The sequence below is a fragment of the Nyctibius grandis genome, chromosome 7 (assembly GCF_013368605.1).
Source record: "Nyctibius grandis isolate bNycGra1 chromosome 7, bNycGra1.pri, whole genome shotgun sequence".
Classification (NCBI taxonomy): domain Eukaryota; kingdom Metazoa; phylum Chordata; class Aves; order Nyctibiiformes; family Nyctibiidae; genus Nyctibius; species Nyctibius grandis.
Window position 1 is genome coordinate 59,638,298 of NC_090664.1, and position 17,547 is coordinate 59,655,844.

The 17,547-nt window shown below is 66.4% G+C and overlaps 2 protein-coding genes across 2 annotated transcripts; both read right to left on the bottom strand.

Annotated features, from left to right (window-relative positions):
- Positions 1-198: 198 nt before the first annotated feature.
- FASTK (Fas activated serine/threonine kinase) lies at positions 199-11,873 on the bottom strand. The gene is made up of 10 exons (XM_068405508.1): positions 11,791-11,873; positions 10,479-11,091; positions 7,483-7,953; positions 6,823-6,971; positions 6,384-6,600; positions 6,065-6,224; positions 5,087-5,178; positions 4,087-4,726; positions 3,804-3,918; positions 199-340 (listed from the first exon to the last, which is right to left on the bottom strand). Exons 2-10 carry the CDS (start codon positions 11,044-11,046, stop codon positions 254-256), a joined length of 2,499 nt encoding a protein of 832 aa, XP_068261609.1. The 5' UTR covers positions 11,047-11,091; positions 11,791-11,873; the 3' UTR covers positions 199-253.
- Positions 11,874-12,166: 293 nt separating this feature from the next.
- Positions 12,167-13,780, bottom strand: TMUB1 (transmembrane and ubiquitin like domain containing 1). Its single transcript, XM_068405188.1, has 2 exons — positions 13,247-13,780; positions 12,167-12,931 (listed from the first exon to the last, which is right to left on the bottom strand). Exons 1-2 carry the CDS (start codon positions 13,645-13,647, stop codon positions 12,577-12,579), a joined length of 756 nt encoding a protein of 251 aa, XP_068261289.1. The 5' UTR covers positions 13,648-13,780; the 3' UTR covers positions 12,167-12,576.
- Positions 13,781-17,547: the final 3,767 nt, after the last annotated feature.

Genomic DNA, 17,547 nt, shown 5'->3' on the forward strand with positions numbered 1-17,547 from the left:
CAGGGCCAGGGCAGGGGGGCGGCGAAGGACCCCCCCCTCCCGAGCACCCAAACACTCCCCTACGCACCCCAGTCTCACCCCTTCCCCCCCATATGGCAATAAATACCTCGGCCCCCCTCACCCCGCAGCGAGGGTGCCCCCGGCTCTGTGCCCCCCGGGACGGGGCAGCTCCGTCTCCCACCCCCCCGGGAAGGGGCCGGCAGCCCCCGCCTGCGCCCCCCGCTCTGCCCCCCGCCCGCCCGGGGTCCGGCCCTCAGAAGCGCAGCTCCCTCAGCTTCTGCCGCAGGTAGTGCTTGGCCTCCTCGATGCCACTCACCTTCTCCAGCTCCGTGTAGGGCAGCTGAAAGGGGACGGGAGGGACCCTCAGAGCGGCTCCACCACCACCATCACCCCCCCAGCTCGAGGCTGGCACTGTCCCCTGGGCAGGCGGGTGGGACAGGGACAGCGGGGCGAAGAACGGCACTGGGGACCCTTCCCAGGGCAGGGAGGGCTCGGGGGGAGCAGACAGGTCCCACTGCCCCCAGGCAGAGGCAGCTCCTCCTGCTGCAGCTCAGCGCCGGGGGAGGCAGAGCGGATGAGCGAGTGGGATGGGAAGCACAGACAAACCGCACGCTGCCCCAGGACGGACCGGGCTGCAGGCAGGCGCTGCTCCCCGGCCACCCCACGCAGGCCGGGGGGGACAACGGCTCCTGCCTGCCTGGGCAGAGGGAGACGAGTCCCCGGGCCACAGCGGGCCTGACCCAAAGGCTTTTGGCAGTGCTGGTGTGGAGCCACCTCCCTCCGGGGCAGGTGACCCCGTGCCAGCACCCCCCCACCTGCCAGGAGGGTGGGAGCCACACGCGGGTCCCACCGGGGATGGAGACAAGGACGGGTGCGGGTACAGGACGCAGCGGTGGCCGTGGGCAGCCCCTGCTCGCCGTGCCATGGACAGGCTCTGGTGGCAGCGTCCGAGGAGCTCGGCCCTGGCACGGTCCCACAGCCCCAGCGAGCCCCGCAGCGTGCCAGGCCCGGCGGGCAGCCCCGCGCAGGCGCTCGGCCACGCAACAGCCAACACGAGGAGCCTTAAATCAAGCGTAAGGAGGGCTGGGCTGCGGCCGGGGCACGGCGTCCAGCTGGACCGAGCCGCCAGCAGCATTCCCCGGGAGCCAGGACGGGGGCCAACACCGCTTAGCACCCTCGTTAGTGACCTGGACGGCGGGACCGAGCGCGACCCAGCCAGGCTGGGGCCAGCACGGAGCGGGCAGGGTGGCTGGCACGCCATGGGGAAGGACCTGAACGGCCCCCGGGCAGGGACGGGGCTGGCCCTGAGCCGAGGGGGGAGCTGGGGCCTGAGGGACGAGCTGAACACGGGCCAGCACGGCTCCAAAGGCGGCCAGCAGCGTGCCGGGCTGTCAGGCAGAGCACCCCGAGCAGGTCCAGGGAGCCCATCCTGCCCTGAAGACCCAGCACCCAGCGCTGGGCTCCCAGAGCCAGGCACGGACCCACCGGAGCGTGGCCAGCACAGGGCCATGAGGACGATGGGCGAGAAGAGGCCGACAGAGCTGGGGAGGAAGAGGCTCAGGGTGTCTCATCTCTATGTACAAACACGGGACAGGAGGGTGGGAAGACGCCAGAGCCCGGCTCTCAGCAGCACCCAGCGACAGCACGAGACAACGGGCACAAACCAAAGGACGGGAAATCCCATTGAAACCCGAGAAAAAGGCCCACCCCAAGGGCAAGGAAAACTTCTGGTACTGAAAACGCAGCACCAGCCTCGGGGCTGGAGCAGGCTCCCCAGAACACAACCTGTCCCCGAGACGTGGCTGGACGTGGCACCGAGCAACCTGCTCCAGGCGAGCCAGGGCTGGGCTGGCTGATCCCCGCAGGCCCCTGCCAGCCTCGGCCCCTCTGCGGCTCTGTGAAGGTGTCAGGAGAGGAAACAGAGCCAGGACAACCCAGCTGTGCAGGGGAAGAAGCTGCCCTGCCCGGGGCTCTTCTTCTCCAAGGGGTGGCCAAAGGGAAGCGAACGTGGAGCCGCCAGCGCAGGAGGGAACCGCAGAGCTGCTCCTCGCCCCTCACGTCCAGCCCCGTGGCCGCTGCCCGGGCAGCGCGTCCAGAACAAGCAGAGCTCGCTGCAGGCGGGACAGCCCGGAGCTCGCTGGCACCGGCCGCTGCAGGAGCGGAGGAAGAACGGGCTCAAAGAGGAATAAAACACCCGTGGAGCAGCAGAGGGCCCTCGGGGCGACCAACAGCTGTCTGGAGCCACGCTCTGCGCCAGCGTCCCGGGACTGTCCACAACCCACTTACGACTCATTTCCTAACATCTGCCACTGCCTGCTGCTGGAGAGGGACCAGAGGGGACCTGAGCGCCTGTCTGCTGCTGGAGAGGGACCAGGGGACAGGACCCCAGCGCCTGTCTGCTGCTGGAGAGGGACCAGAGGGGACCTGAGCGCCTGTCTGCTGCTGGAGAGGGACCAGGGGACAGGACCCCAGCGCCTGTCTGCTGCTGGAGAGGGACCAGAGGGGACCTGAGCGCCTGTCTGCTGCTGGAGAGGGACCAGGGGACAGGACCCCAGCGCCTGTCTGCTGCTGGAGAGGGACCAGAGGGGACCTGAGCGCCTGTCTGCTGCTGGAGAGGGACCAGGGGACAGGACCCCAGCGCCTGTCTGCTGCTGGAGAGGGACCAGAGGGGACCTGAGTGCCTGTCTGCTGCTGGAGAGGAACCAGAGGGGACGGGACCCCAGGGCCTGTCTGCTGCTGGAGAGGGACCAGGGGATGGGACCTGAGTGCCTGTCTGCTGCTGGAGAGGCACCAGAGGGGACCAGAGGGGACAGGACCCCAGCCCCAGGCAGCCCGTCCCGAGCCCCAGGCACACCGCACAGGAGAGCTGGGCCTGCCCCACCGCTGTGGTTCGGGCCCGCCAAGGAAATACCGGCCGAGTCACAGGACTCCACAGCTATGCACAAACAAAGGCTGCTGCACCACGTACGCTGCAATTATGAAATGAGGAGGAGCCTCGCGCTGGCACCGCCAGCAGCAGGGAGGTAAGGAGCTTTAAGGAATGGTTATGGGACGGCGTGGTAGATCTGTGACTGTAATTCAGGTGACTCTGAAGTGGAGAAGTAAACAGGGCTGAGGGGCCTGTGCTCCTGAGCTGCTCTCCTCAGAAAGGTCTGTCCTCAAGCTAAGAGTCACCCCACAAATGGTCTCGGAGAAGATACACACCTCAAAACACCACCTCAAGTTTCCAAACAAACGTGGAGACAATCGCCAGGGCAGCGGTGAAGCCTCGAGGGCTGCTCCGGCCGCAGCTCCCACCACAGACCCGCCGAGGCCGCACGCGAGGAGGCCGGGCTCTGCGGCGGGCACCGGAGGGAGGTTCGCCTCGCCTCTGCCCACAGCGCAGGAGCCAAGGGTTACAAGCAGGATTACAGCCACGGGTATCGGCCTGCGCTGTGCCTGCTCCATCCCCACCCCACGGCTGACACCGCTGGGCCCGGCTGAGCCAGCTCCCCCCTCTCCCCTCCCCACCCAGCACAGGTCAGGCAGCAGACCTGTAGGACGGGATTCCTGTGGGACCAGGAGGGGCTGTCCCCTCGCCTGGGCTTCCACAGGGCACCAGGGCTGGTCTCGCCCACCAGCTGCACAGAAACAGCCCTGGGGTGGGTGCAGGAGGGCAAAAAGGAGCCGTGGGGATGAGTCCCTGCTTCCTCCCACAGCAGCAAGCGTGGCAGGACGGCTGCCCCCAGGAGCATTCACAGTGGGGGTGCCAGCCGCACGGCCACGTGCCCGAGGAGCGCAGGGCAAGGGGAGTGCCCGCTTACCTGAACCAGGCAGTAGCCCAGCAGCCGCAAGTGCCTGTCCCTCATGGCCCGCGAGCCCACCAGGATGTCGGAGTTCTGGCAGTAATGCCACTTGTCGTTGACCGACAGCACCACCCTGCAGGGGACAGAGCCGGGGAGGGGGCGGCGTCACCCCAGGGCGCAGGGCACGCGGGCAGCACCCCCCTCCCCACGCCCAGCCACCGCGCAGCCCCCCGGGGGTCTCTGCAGCGCGGGCAGGGCAGGGGCCGCAGGCAGCGGGCACACGGGGCGGCTCTGCTCGTACCTCCGGATCTCCTCAGCGCCCGGCAGCCCCTCGGCGGGCCCTCGCTTGGGGCTGGGCCGGCACGGGGAGGGCGGAGGGCAGGCGTCCTCGCCGGGCGGGGGGCTCCTCTCCCCCGGCTCCTCCTGGGCCTGCTCCCCCGGGAAGCAGCCGCGATCGTGCCCACGGCGGCCGGCGGCAGCCGCCTCCTCCTCCTCCTCCAGAATCTTGCCGATGGGGAACTGGAAGAGGGTGGCTGCAGAGGTGCCCCGGGGCGAGCAGTCGGGGGTGCCGGCCGGCTGCGCCGAGAGGCACTCGGAGGGGCTGCTCAACGTGGAGCTGCCCTGGCTCTCCAGGGAGGACTCCTTGCTCAGGCCGCAGTAATAGTCCGAGGGGGGCTGGTAGCAGGGGCCCCCCGGGGCCGGGCACAGCGCGGGCAGGAACCGCCCGGCCAGGTTGCTCTCCCGGGAGCTCGGGGGGCTGCCTGGTGTCTCCGGAGCGAAGGGGGCAAAGTCCTGCAAGTCCGAGGTGAGGGCCAGGACGCTGGAGCGCAAGGACATGGCGGCTGGGGATGCTGTAGTGTGGGCAGACGGAGCCTTGGAAGCCGCAGGGACACGGGAGAGGGGCAGCACCGTGCCCGAGCGATTGATCCACAGCAGGAAGTCTGCAGGGAGAGAAGAGGGATCAGCACCGAGACCCCTCTGCTGACGGGACGTGGGCTCGGGGACCCCGCGTGCCCAGGGTGGGAGATGCTGTGCCAGCCAGCCCAGCAGACGGGAGCAGGGAGGGAACCCCCCGTGGCACCGGCCCACCAGAGCCCTCCTGCGTGGGGGCGGTTCAGGGAGCTTCGTCTCGAAGTGCCAGGGGAAGGGGGTGACCCAGCAGCCACATCGAGTTCTGCCCCGAATCACCTCCCATCCTCGGGCCTCCCCCCAGCCCCCAGGCAGCCGCAGGGCTCCTGCTGCCCCCAGAGCCCCCCAGCCCCCCCTGCCCTGCCCCAGCACGGGGGGCCCAGCCAGGCTACCTGTGCAGTATCCCGGGGGCAGCACCTCGTCCTGCCGGTAGCACTCCTCTCCCACCAGCTGCCGCAGGGCCTCGGCCACCAGCCCCTTGTAACTGAGGGGAAAAAGAAGAGTGGGAGGACGGGCTAGGGAGCACCCCCGGCCCCTCCTCGAGCCTGCCAACCCGCGAGCTCCCTCCGAGTGCAGAGACGTGGGGGCCTCGGGAGTGAGAAATAAGGAGAGCCGTGAGCCGTGGGCTCTGCTGCGCTGGGGCAGAGGGGACACGCTGCAGCTCGTTCAGCAGAAAAGCTCCTCATGGTCTCGCTGCACCGACAGCACGTTCTGCTGCACCCAAAGGGTTGTCAAGCGCTGGCACAGGCTGCCCAGGGCAGTGGTGGAGCCACCGTCCCTGGAGGGGTTTAAAAGCCGTGTAAATGTGGTGCTGAGGGCCATGGGTTAGTGGCAGCCTTGGCAGTGCTGGGTTAAGGGTTGGACTCGATGATCTTAAAGGTCCTTCCCAACCAAACTGATTCTGTGATTAGAATCATCACAGACTCACAGACTGGTCTGAGTTGGAAGGGACCTTAAAGCCCATCCAGTTCCAACCCCCTGCCACAGGCAGGGACACCTTCCACCAGACCAGGTTGCTCCCAGCCCCATCCAACCTGGCCTTGAACACTGCCAGGGAGGGGGCAGCCACAGCTTCTCTGGGCAACCTGGGCCAGGGTCTCACCACCCTCACAGCCAAGAATTTCTTCCTCAGATCTCATCTCAATCTCCCCTCTGTCAGTTTAAAACCGTTCCCCCTCGTCCTGTCACTCTATTCTTTATTGTTGCTCTACAGGCTTTAGAGCTCTCGTGCTGTCCTTGGCCAGGACCCCCCCAGAACAAGGTCACAGACCCATGTCCCAGGCAGCACCGCGCTGGTGCCCAGCCCTCTGCGCTCCCCCCAGCCCCAGCAGCCGCCCCCCGGCCCCAGGAGCCGCCCCCCCGCCGCTGACCTGTACTTTCTGTTGGCCTCGTCGGCCGTCAGCGCGTGCTCGAACATGAGGACGCGGTAGCGCGGGTCCAGGCGTGGGCCGCTGTAGTCGCGGAACTCCAGCTCCACCGCCGCGTCCAGCAGCGAGAGGTAGCGGCGCACGATCAGGGCGTAGGGGCTGCCTGCGGGGAGAGGGCAGACGGATGGAGGCCGCGGGCAGCCCCGCTGCGCCCAGCCACGCTCCTGGGGGGAGCCCGCTCTGCCCAGGGCGTCCAGCACCCACCCCCAGCCCAGCCCCGAGCGCCAGCGGCTGGGCTGACCCTGCACGAGGCCCGACGTACTCATAACGTTGGTGATGAAGGCTGGGGAGAAGACCTGGTGCAGGACGGTCTGGGGGAAGTGGCTGAGCTGAAACATGGACATGAGGATGTTGACGGTGGCCAGGGGCGAGCTGCCGGCTTTCTGCTCCAGGATGGCCTCCAGCTTGGGGAAGAGCTCGCCGTGGTTGGAGGGGCGGTAATTCATGCGGCTGAAGGGAAACACCAGCTTCTGGATCACCTGCAGCAGGAGGAGAGGGGGTCGGGCTGGGCAGCGGGACGAAGGCCAGGCCAGGCCTGGGCCTGCCCAGAGCCGGGCAGAAACAGGCCCCCGCAGCCCATGGGACCAGGGCACATCCTGGTCCGTCCCCAGCCAGATGCCCCAGCCTGGCTGCAGAGAGGGAGGAGGTTTTCCCCCGCACCCGGGCAGCCCCAGAGCCAGCCCCAGGCTTCCCCCCCTCACCTTGCTGTCGAGCTGCTCCCCACGCTTCAGGAGGAAGTTGGCGATGGTGTCGAGCAGCCGCGGCTCACGCAGCCGGTGCCGGGCCACGTACTTGGCAATGAGGGCCATGGTGTAGGGGGTGAGGTTCTCTGCCTTCCTGGGGAGCCACTCTGCACGGAGCAAACCGCAGCGGGGAGCCCGTCAGAGGGGCCTGGCTCTGTCCCCACCGCAGCCTGGGCAGGGCAGGCAGCGGGGAGGTGACACGGCCCGGGCAGCAGAGCCAGAGGCTTCCAAAAACCACCAAGTTACGGGGCTTGTGAGAGGCTTGGGCACGTTCCCGTCAAGTGCACGCAGAAGGCACCGCTGGAACGTGCACAGAACAGGGGCCCTTGGGTAGAAACCCCACCGAACCCAACCTGCTCCCAGCCTCGAGGCCGGGCAGGCCGGTGGCCCCCGGCAGGGCTGGGCTGGGGAGTCAGCGACAGGGCGGCCGTAACGCAGAGCACCCCCCGCTCCAGCCCCCGCCGCGGCAGGCCCCAGGGCCCAACACAGCCCTGGCTGGTGCCATCACACCCCCGGGTGTCCCCTGGGGCTGAGGAAGGAGGCTCCGAGGCTGCCGAGCGCAGGGACAGGGCCCAGCGCACCCCGCGCCGGGGAAGGGGCGTGGGAGCCCGCCCTCACCTGCCATGCTGCGGATGAATCGCTCTTGGCGGTTCTCGTAGAAGAGCTGCGAGCTGAAGATGGCCTCCAGGGCCTTGTTGTTGGCCTCCTGAGCGCACAGAGCCAGCATCTCGTCCAAGAGGGCCAGCTCGTGCTCCCGCATGGCGCTCACTTGGCCCAGCGTGTGCCGGACGAGGCGCAGGATCTTGCGGTTGTTGATGAGCTGCTGGTCGGAGGCCGGGTGTCCCTGCAGCGCCTGCGCCCGCAGCCGGTAGTAGGAGAGGAGCAGGAAGAGGGTCTGGGGGTGCCGCTCCTTCTCCAGGTGCCGCTCCAAGCTGCTGAGGCAGGACTCGACCAGGGGGTGGGGGCTGGACGGGTGCAGCCTCATCACGCTGCTGAACACCATGGAGACGTCCTTCTGGTTGAAGCGGCCCAGGCGGCTGCGGGACTCGTCCTCCAGCACCCGCACCAGCGGCGACTCCCCGGGCAGGCCTGCAGCAGGGAAAGCATGAGAATCATCGAATGTTGGGGGTTGGAAGGGACCTCTGGAGATCATCGAGTCCAACCCCTGCCAGAGCAGGACCAATCCAGGGCAGGTCACACAGGAACGCATCCAGACGGGGCTTGAAAGTCTCCAGAGAAGGAGACTCCACACCCTCTCTGGGCAGCCTGTGCCAGGGCTCTGTAACCCTCACAGCAAAGAAGTTCTTCCTCACGTTGAGGTTGAACTTCCTGTGCTCCAGCTTGCATCCATTGCCCCTTGTCCTGTCGCAGGGCACAAGTGACAAGAGGTCGCCCCTTTCCTCTTGACACCCACCCTCATCTATTTATACCCATTAATCACATCCCCTCTCAGTCTTCTCCTCTCCAGACTAAAAAGCCCCAGGGCTCTCAACCTTTCCTCCTAAGGCAGGTGCTCCAGTCCCTTCATCATGCTCGTAGCCCTCCGCTGGAATCTCTCCAGTAGATCTCTGTCCCTCTTGAACTGGGGAGCCCAGAACTGAACGCAATACTCCAGGTGAGGTCTCACCAGGGTAGAGTAGAGGGGGAGGAGGACCTCCCTTGATCTGCTGGACACACTCTTCTTAATGCATCCCAGGATCCCATGGGCCTTCTTGGCCCCAAGGGTACATTGCTGTCCCATGGATAACTTGTTGTCCACCAGGACTCCAAGGCCCTTCTCCACAGAGCTGCTCTCTAGCAGATCGCCTCCTAACCTGTCCTGGTGCATTTTATTCCTCCTTCCCAGGTGCAGGACTCTGCTCTTACTCTTGCTGAACCTCATGAGGTTCCTCTTTGCCCAGCTCTCCAGCCTGTCCAAATCACGCTGAACAGCTGCACAGCCTTCAGGTGCATCAGCCAAACCCCCCAGCTTCGGATCAGCAGCAAACTTGCTGAGAAGACACCCTGTCCCTTCGTCAAGGCCGTTGATGAAGATGTTGAACAGGACTGGACCAGCACTGATCCTTGGGGGACTCCACAGGTCTCCAGCTGGACTTGGCACCGTTGATGACCACTCTTTGGGCTCTATCGTGTAGCCAGTTCTCAGGGACGCCCGCAGCCCACCTCTCACCTTCACCAGGCACAACCACCCTCGCCAGCTCAGGCACGAGACTGCAGCTGGAGGAGGACGGATTCGCCATGTCGGTGGTCGCACCGAGGACAAGTAAGGGAAGGAGGAGAAGTTTGGCACCCACCAGCGCACCGGCACCACGGCAAAGGTCATTTGGGGCCATTGGGTCGGTCCCACTGCTCCCCCAAAGTGGAGCCCTTCAGCTCAGCCCCAAAAGAAGGGTTATTTCTTAACTCTCAAGCTTCTTAAAGATCAATAACCCACCTCAGAAAGCACTTTCAAGAAGAGTTTGGGTTGGAAAACAAGACATGAGCACATTACCAACATAAAAAGTGTGTGTGTACGACAGGAATTAACCCTTCCACGCTTCTGACCTCCTCCCATCCTCCGGTTTAGCTTCAGCCCGAGTCCAAACTCGGCTCTGGGGTAAAAACTTTCCCCCGACTTGGAAGGTGTTGCTCAGCCACGGCAAGCGAGGGGCCAGGCCACAGCGTGGGCACGGCCCGAGGCAAAGGCCACCCTTGCGTGTCAGGAGGGATATGTCCCGCAGACGCACGCAGCCGTCCGCGCCGTGAGAGGCCCCGGGAGCCCGCCGGTGCCCTCAGCCAGCTGACGAGATTTCAGCGTTCAAAAGGGCTTCAAAGCACCGCGGGCAGCATGGGGCGAGCGCCGCGTTTCATCGCTAATCCAGAACCAGCCAGAAGGTGGGGAGCGAAGGGCCGGTCTGTGCAGTCGCTTTGTTCCTCGCGAAGGGCTCAAGGAGGCGGGTTGGCATCTCGTTAATGAGCGGGGGACAGATGGGGGTCAGCACCCGGGGGGAGCCCGGCGGAGGGGAGCCCGGAGCTCGGCGTCAACAAACACGAGGCGCCGTGAGACGGAGCGGCGAAGGGCAGGGACTCCCTTCGGAGGGATCCAGAGCTCCTGCGCCCACCCACCGCTGGCCCGGTGAAGGGGGAGCCCCCAGGACACGGCTGCTGGCCAGCACAGAGGCCACCACGCTGGAACACAAACCAGGTTTCTCCTGGATATTAAACTCCCGGTGACAGAGGGCTCGTGGCCCGCAAAGGGTTTGGCCAAGATCTCACCTCTCACACTTTGACGCTTGGACATTTTCAGCGGCTTACCCCGATCCTGCCAGGCAGCGCTGGCCACCGCCTCGGCTGCCCCGCGGGCCGACACACCGGGTGCTGCAGCCAACGAGCCCCCCCGGAGCCATCAGCCCCCCTGATGTCCCCCAAGCAGAGCCTCCTCCTTCGAGGGCACCGCTCCACCTGCCACAAGGCCACCACCACGCAAGCCCAGATGCCAGCTCCCATTCCGGTGTGTCCCTCCTCCTTCCGCGGCACACGGACCGGCAGCCCTCCTGTCACCTCACCAAGCCCAGGCACCGTGTCCCGCTGCCCTGCCCGCCTCCCCGGTGACCCCGCGGCGGCAGGACACTCACCCAGCGCGGCAGCGGCGTACAGGCAGTTGACGATGCTGAAGTTATCGAACTTGGCGCAGCCGCTGATGATGGCCTGGCAGAGAGTCTGGAACTCGGGCTGCTCCAGCACGTGGCCGGGCCCGCGGCTCTCGCCGTTCACCGCGGCCTGGCCCTGCTGCTGCTGCAAGAGCTGGCCCAGCTTGTGCAGGGCGATGGGGTAGTGGCTGGCAGACACCTTGCCGGGGTTCTGCGTGACCCACCGCAGCACCTCGCCGACGCTGCGCGAGCGCTCGATCAGGCGCTTCATGGTGAAGAAGGTGTCATAGCTCATCTTCTCGTGGATGAAGTTCCAGCTCTTCCTCTTGCCGTGGCCTCGAGTCCTGTAGGCGTCCGGGGGAAAGGGGTGCAGCAGCCCATGGCCGTAGGGGTCCAGGGGCAGCAGCACGGCCCGCGGCTTGGCTTTGCCCGCGCAGTAGCAGGCGGGATACATCCCGGCCCCGCTGCCGTCACCAGCAGGCAGGCCCCGCAGGACGCCGGGCCGCACGCTCTCCCGGCTCAGAGCACGGAGCCATGGCAGCAGGCGCAGCATGGCGAGGGCACGGCGGCTCGAGGGGCTCCGCAGAACCGGGAGACCCTGCGGGCGAGACGGGGCGGGTGAGGGGGGCCGGAGCCCGCGAGGGACGCAGGGAGCCCACGCCAGGACCCCGCCCGCACGGACCCGCCCCAGGGCAGGGGCACCTGCCCCGCACCGGCCCCGTTTGGGGGACCCTCGGTACGGGACCCCCACCCTGCACAGGCCACCGGCCCGATGTCCCCCAGCCCACGCGAGCCCCGTTGTCCCGGGACCCCCGCCCTGCGTCGCCCCGCGATGTCCCCTGGCCCACGCATCCCCCTCTCCCGGGGCCCCGGCTCGCAGACCCGCCTTGTCCCCGGAGCCCCGGCTCGCACAGATGCCCGTCCGGTACCGGGACCCCGGGCCGCCCCGATCTTCCCCTCCTCCGGTACCGGGACCCCCGACCTTCCTCTCCCCGGTACCGGGACTCCCGGGCCACACCGATCTTCCCCCTCCCCGGTACCGGGACCTCCGGGCCGCCCCGATATTCCCCTCCTCCGGTACCGGGAACCCCGGGCCGCCCCGATCTTCCCCTCCTCCGGTACCGGGAACCCCGGGCCGCCCCGATCTTCCCCTCCCCCGGTACCGGGACCCCCGGGCCGCCCCGATCTTCCCCTCCTCCGGCACCGGGACCCCCGGGCCGCCCCGATCTTCCCCTCCCGCGGTACCGGCACACCCGGGCCCCCCACCCCTCGCCCCACCGGCCCGGCCCGGCCCTACATGGCGCTCGCGGCCGCGCTGGGACCCGCCGCCGCCCCGGCCGCTCAGCGCCGCCCGGACCCCGAGTCCGCCATCTTCCCGACAGCCCCCGCAGCGCCCAGGGCGGCCGCGGCCCCGCCCCCCGCGCGGCCCCCACTTCCGGGGGCGGGGCCGGGCGCACGAGCTCCGGCAGCCTCGTAGCCGTGTGGGGAAATAGCCAATCAGCGAGCGCCTCGCGAGGGGGCGGGGCGGCTCCGCCCGCGCAGGCGCGCTGCGGCCCTGCGGAACGCGTGGCCCGAGGCGCAGGCCCCGCCCCCCCGGGGCCCCGCCCCCCGCCCGGAGCCCCGCCCCGCCCGGTCCCCGGTGCCCCCGAGCGCAGCAGAGCCGGGACGCCGCGGCCGGTCAGTCCGTCCTCTTTAATCGTAACAGAGCGGCGGGGAGCGCGTCCCCCGCCAGCACCGTCCCGGCGGGGCCCGGCCGGCCCGAGCAGCGTGCAGGGGCGGCAGGAGCTCCGTGCGTGGAGCCGGCCACCGGGGGATAAACGGAGGGGCAGGCGGACGCTCCGTGTGGGGCTGGGGGCGCCGGGGACCCCACGGAAGGGGCACTACGCGGCCCCAGGGCCCCGGTGTGCGGGCAGGCTGCCCTGCTCCCTCCGACCCACCCGGCCCTGCGGCCCCCGGGGACACAGTCCACGGCCCGGCCCCCCGGTCCAGGCACGGCGGGCAGCCCCCACCCGGGACTACACGTGTTGCGGGCGCGGCAGCTCCTTTCGGGGCGCGGTGGCTCCTTTCGGGGCACGGGGCCGTGCTATCTGCGGTACATGGTGAAGGCCATGAAGCTGAAGAGGAGGGTGAGGCCGGCCAGGAAGGTGGTGGCGGTGGCGGTGAAGACGTGGCGGTACTGCAGCTGGAAGTACCAGAGCACGGCCAGCATCAGCACGAAGAGCGGCAGCATGAGGCTGCCCACGTTGAGGGCGGCGTGCACGGGGTCGGCGGAGGCGTGGGGGCCGGCGGGCGCGGGGGCCGGGCTGTGCTGGGAGATGTGGCAGTGCAGGACGCTGTTGTGGGCGAGGTGCAGGGCGGCCAGGCTCTGGGCGTCGTCGCGCAGCAGCTGGCCCTGGTAGATCAGCCGCACTTGCTGCTCCTGCCCGGGGAAATAGGCCCTGGGGCGGGGAACAAGGAGGGGGACGTCACGCTCCCGCCAGGACGGCGGCCCCTCCGCCCACCCCCCCGGAGCAGGCTGCGAACGGACCCCCCGAGCACCTGCTCTGCTGCACCTCTGCGCCCGCCCTTCGCCAGCAGCTGCCCCAGGTGTCACCAGAAGCAAATCCACCCACCAGGACGGGCACAGGCACCCGCACAGGGGCAGGAGCGGCAGCTCCCACCGGCTCCAGGGAGGGAAGGAGCCCCCAGCGCCGCCCCCAGCCGGGACAGCCCCGAGCGGTGCCGCGGGAGAACCGGCCCGCCCTGCCCCTCACCTCTTCAGGGCCCCGACGGTGTCACCGGGGCGCACCCGGGCCAGGCGCTCCGTGTCGTTGAGGAACTTCAGCCGCAGCACCATGGTGGGCTCGGCGGGGCCGCTGTCCCCCTCACCGAGGGGACCCTGCGCGGGTGCGGGCCCGGCCCGGGGCCGCAGCCCCGCCGCCAGCCCGCTCGCCCCATCGGGAGCCGCTGCGGCCGCCGCCGCCGCTGGGGCCTTGTGCTCGACGGGGCTCGAGGCAGCGCTCGGGCGTTCCTCGGGCAGCGTCGCGGCGTCGCGGGGCGTCGCGGCGGGCTCGGGGGCGCGGGTGGAGGCCCAGGCCAGCCCCAACACCACGGCAACCACCAACAACGCGAAGAGGACGGTCACCTCATCGCCCACACCCTCGATCAGCGCCATGGCAGCGGCGGCGGCACGCGGCTACCGACCTGCGGGCATAGAGCGGAGCCGTCAGCCCGCCGGACCGGAGGTTACCGGAGCCCCGACCGGCCCGGGCTCCTCACCTGCCGCCATCGCGCCCCTTCCGCCTCGCCGCAAGGCACGCCGGGAGCTGTAGTCCTGCGCTGCGCATGCGCGGAGGTTGCCCCGCAGGGCACGCCGGGAGCTATAGTCCTGCTTTGCGCATGCACTGAGGCGCCCTGCGCGGGGCACGCCGGGAGTTGTAGTCCCGCCCGTGGCGCTGGGCTAGCCCAGCGCCACGGGCGGGACTACAACTCCCGGCGTGCCCCGCGCCAGGCTGGGCCTGCGCAGTGGAGCTTCCCCTCGCAGAGCCCTTCCCTCGTCCGCCATTATCCTCGCGGCCTGAGGGGATGTGGGGTCCGGGGTGGCTGGAGCTACAAGGATGGCGGCGGCTGGGCCTGGGTTGAAAGGGGAGGAAGGACACAGCTCCGTGTCCTTCTTCTGTTGGGGCCCCAGAGCTGGACGCAGCACTGCAGGGGGGTCTCCCGAGAGCGGAGCAGAGGGGCAGAATCCCCTCCCTCGCCCTGCTGGCCACGCTGCTGGGGATGCAGCCCAGGACACCGTTGGCCTTCTGGGCTGCGAGCGCACGGTGCCGGCTCATGGTGAGCTTCTCGTCACCCATCACCCCCAAGTCCATTCTCCTCAGGGCTGCTCTCAATCCATTCTCCAAATAGAACAGAAAGAGAAGAGAAAGAAGAGAAAAGAGAAGAGAAGAAGAAGAGAAGAGTCTGTTTCAGTTGGAAGGGACCTACAGCGACCATCTAGTCCAACTGCCGGCCCGCTCCAGAGCTGACCAAACGTTAAAGCGTGTTATTAAGGGCATTGTGCAAATGCCTCTTAAACACAGGCTTAGAGCATCGAGGGCCTGTCCAGGGAGCCTGTTCCAGTGCTTGACGGCACTCTCGGTAAAGAAACGCATCCTCATGTCCAGTCAGAACCTCCCCCGGCGCAGCTCTGAACCATTCCCACGCGTCCTGTCCTTGGATCCCAGAGAGAAGAGCTCAGCAGCTGCCTCTCCACGTCCCCTCCTCAGGAAGCTGCGGACAGCCATGAGGTCGCCCTGCAGCCTCCCTCTCTCCAAACGAGATAAACCCAGAGTCCTCAGCAGGGGGTTGGAACTGGATGATCTTTAAGGTCACTTACAACCCAAATCATTCTATGATTCTGTGCCTTGCAGCCCTTCCCCAGCTCTGTTGCCCTCGTCTGGATGTGTTCAAGGACCTTAGCAGCCTTCTTAAACGGTGGGGCCCAGCACTGCACACACCTCACCAAGGCTGAACACAGCAGGACAATCTCCTTTCTGACCTCCTGGTCAGGCTGTGTTTGATGCCCCCCAGGACACGGTTTGCCCTCGGGGCTGCCAGGGCACACTGCTGGCGCCTGTTGAGCCTGCTGCCCACCAGCACCCCCAGATCCTGCTCTGCAGGGCTGCTCTCCAGCCGCTCCTCTCTCAGTTTATGGGATGTCCTTGGAAACCATTTGGAGCGGGTCCAGAGGAGACCACGAAGATGATCCGAGGGCTGGAGCACCTCTGCTGTGAGGACAGGCTGAGAGAGCTGGGGCTGGTCAGCCTGGAGAAGAGACGGCTCTGGGACACCTTATTGTGGCCTTTCAGTAATTAAAGGGGGCTGATAAGAAAGATGGAGAGAGACTTTTTAGCAGGGCCTGTAGTGACAGGACAAGGGGTGATGGTTTTAAACTAAAAGAGGGCAGATTTAGACTGGGTATAAGGAAGAAATTCTTTACTCTTCTCCCAGGTAACCAGTGATAGGATGAGAGGAAACAGCCTCAGGTTGTGCACCAGGGGAGGTTTAGATTGGAGATCAGGGACAATTTCTTCCCCAAAAGGGTTGTCAAGCACTGGCACAGGCTGCCCAGGGCAGTGGTGGAGTCCCCATCCCTGGGGGGGTTTAAAAGCCGTGTAGATGTGGTGCTGAGGGCCATGGGTTAGTGGTGGCCTTGGCAGTGCTGGGGTAACAGTTGGACTCGATGATCTTAAAGGTCCTTCCCAACCAAAATGACTCTGTGATTTAAATGTTTTTGTGATTCTAAACCAAGGTGGGCAATCAGCAAAGGGCAGCAAACCCCCCGGGCAGAGCCCATGGCTGGAAGGGCCATGTCCTGGTGAGGATGTGGTCTCTGGCAGGCAGTAAGCGATAACACGGGGCAGTGGGAGAAGCTGCAGAGCAAAACTGATGGAGTTCTAGCGACCCTTTGGGGGACTGTGGTTCCCCAGGCACGTTTAAACCTACCTGCAGGCCTCATGAAGAGGGAAAGTTTGAAAGAGAGATGAAAAAATTAGTGTGGAGTAGTTTTTGTCTTGAACTTGGGCTTGATGTTCAAAGACATTTCAAATAATTTGTCCTAAAATCTCTCGTGGCTGATTAGTATCTGGTGTGAAAGCTTAATGCTGGAGCCTCAGTGTTTCTGTTCTCCTGAACAGCATTCTGATAATGGTGAACGTGGTCAAAAATGGTTTGATCAAGATTTCCATGTTTTGAGGTGAAAAGGCTTGTACCGTCGAGATGAGACAGCGGGGGGAGACTTGTGGAAGGCAAAAGCCTGAAGCGCCCGTCAAGGAACGCAGCTGAACGGGAGATCTTCAGGTGACGCTGTCCCCTCTCCCCGGGGCGTCACCTCCAAGGGCCCGTCACTTTGGTGGCAGAAGAATCAATAGAATCCCAGAATCAACGAGGTTGGAAGAGCCCTCTGGGATCATCGAGTCCAACCATTGCCCTGACACCATCATGGCAACTAGACCAGGGCACTAAGTGCCATGGCCAGGCTTTTCTTAAACCCCTCCAGAGATGGTGACTCCACCACCTCCCTGGGCAGCCCCTTCCAATGGCTAATGACCCTTGCTGAGAAGAAATGCTTCCTAATGTCCAACCTGACCCTCCCCTGGCCAAGCTTGAGGCTGTGTCCTCTTGTCCTAGCGCTGGTTGCCTGGGAGAAGAGGCCGACTCCCACTGCGCTACACCCTCCCTTCAGGTAGTTGTAGACTGCACTAAGGTCACCTCTGAGCCTCCTCTTCTCCAGGCTAAACACCCCCAGCTCCCTCAGCCGTTCCTCGCAGGTCAGAGTTTCCTATAGCGAAGTGAGGAGGGATCTGCTGAGGGCAGCAGCGTGCAGCTGCAGCTCCGCTCTGCACCGATCCCAGGGTGGGCTGGGGGTGGCCCCCTGGCTCCAGCCCCGCTCACCTCCCGGTTCAGGACTCCCAGCATCGGGGCGGGGAGCCGAGGTGATGGTTCTCTCAGCCTTCAGCCCTGATCTGCGCTCTTCATCGCCGTTCTCAGCGCCTCGTTGGCTGCAGCACTGCAGGCTGAGGAGATGAGGGACAGGAGAGCGGGAGGCTCCAGGCAGTGTCACCGCAGCGTTAGCAGGCGGCGTCGCCAACACGAAATACATTTCCCATGTACAGCGGCCTCGCAGGACCCGAGGGCAGAACGTGTCCTGCGGTGCCAGGCAGCGAAGTCTTCAGTGACCTGCAGACAGCACCGGGGGAGCTGAGGAGTGGGGCTGCCAGCGGAGCTCTCACACACACAGCAGGATTTAAAAATAGGCTGCTCCGGCGTCCTGGCTCACCCGGCGCCCCCGAAGCCCACGGGAGGACGGCGCTCGGCAGAGGAGAGACTCAGGCCCCTGACCGTCCCCTGACGTCCCTTGCCTCGGCACCTACACCGCAGAGCAGAATGTTGTGGATTCAGTCATTTTACACCAGAGCATCCCTGCTCGTCACCTGCGTCTCATCCAGCTCCGGGTGCGGCTGGGTGCTGGCTCCACTCCCCGGAGCAGTGAGGTGGCAGCCACCCCCTCACCTGTGGCACTGCCATCCGAGGT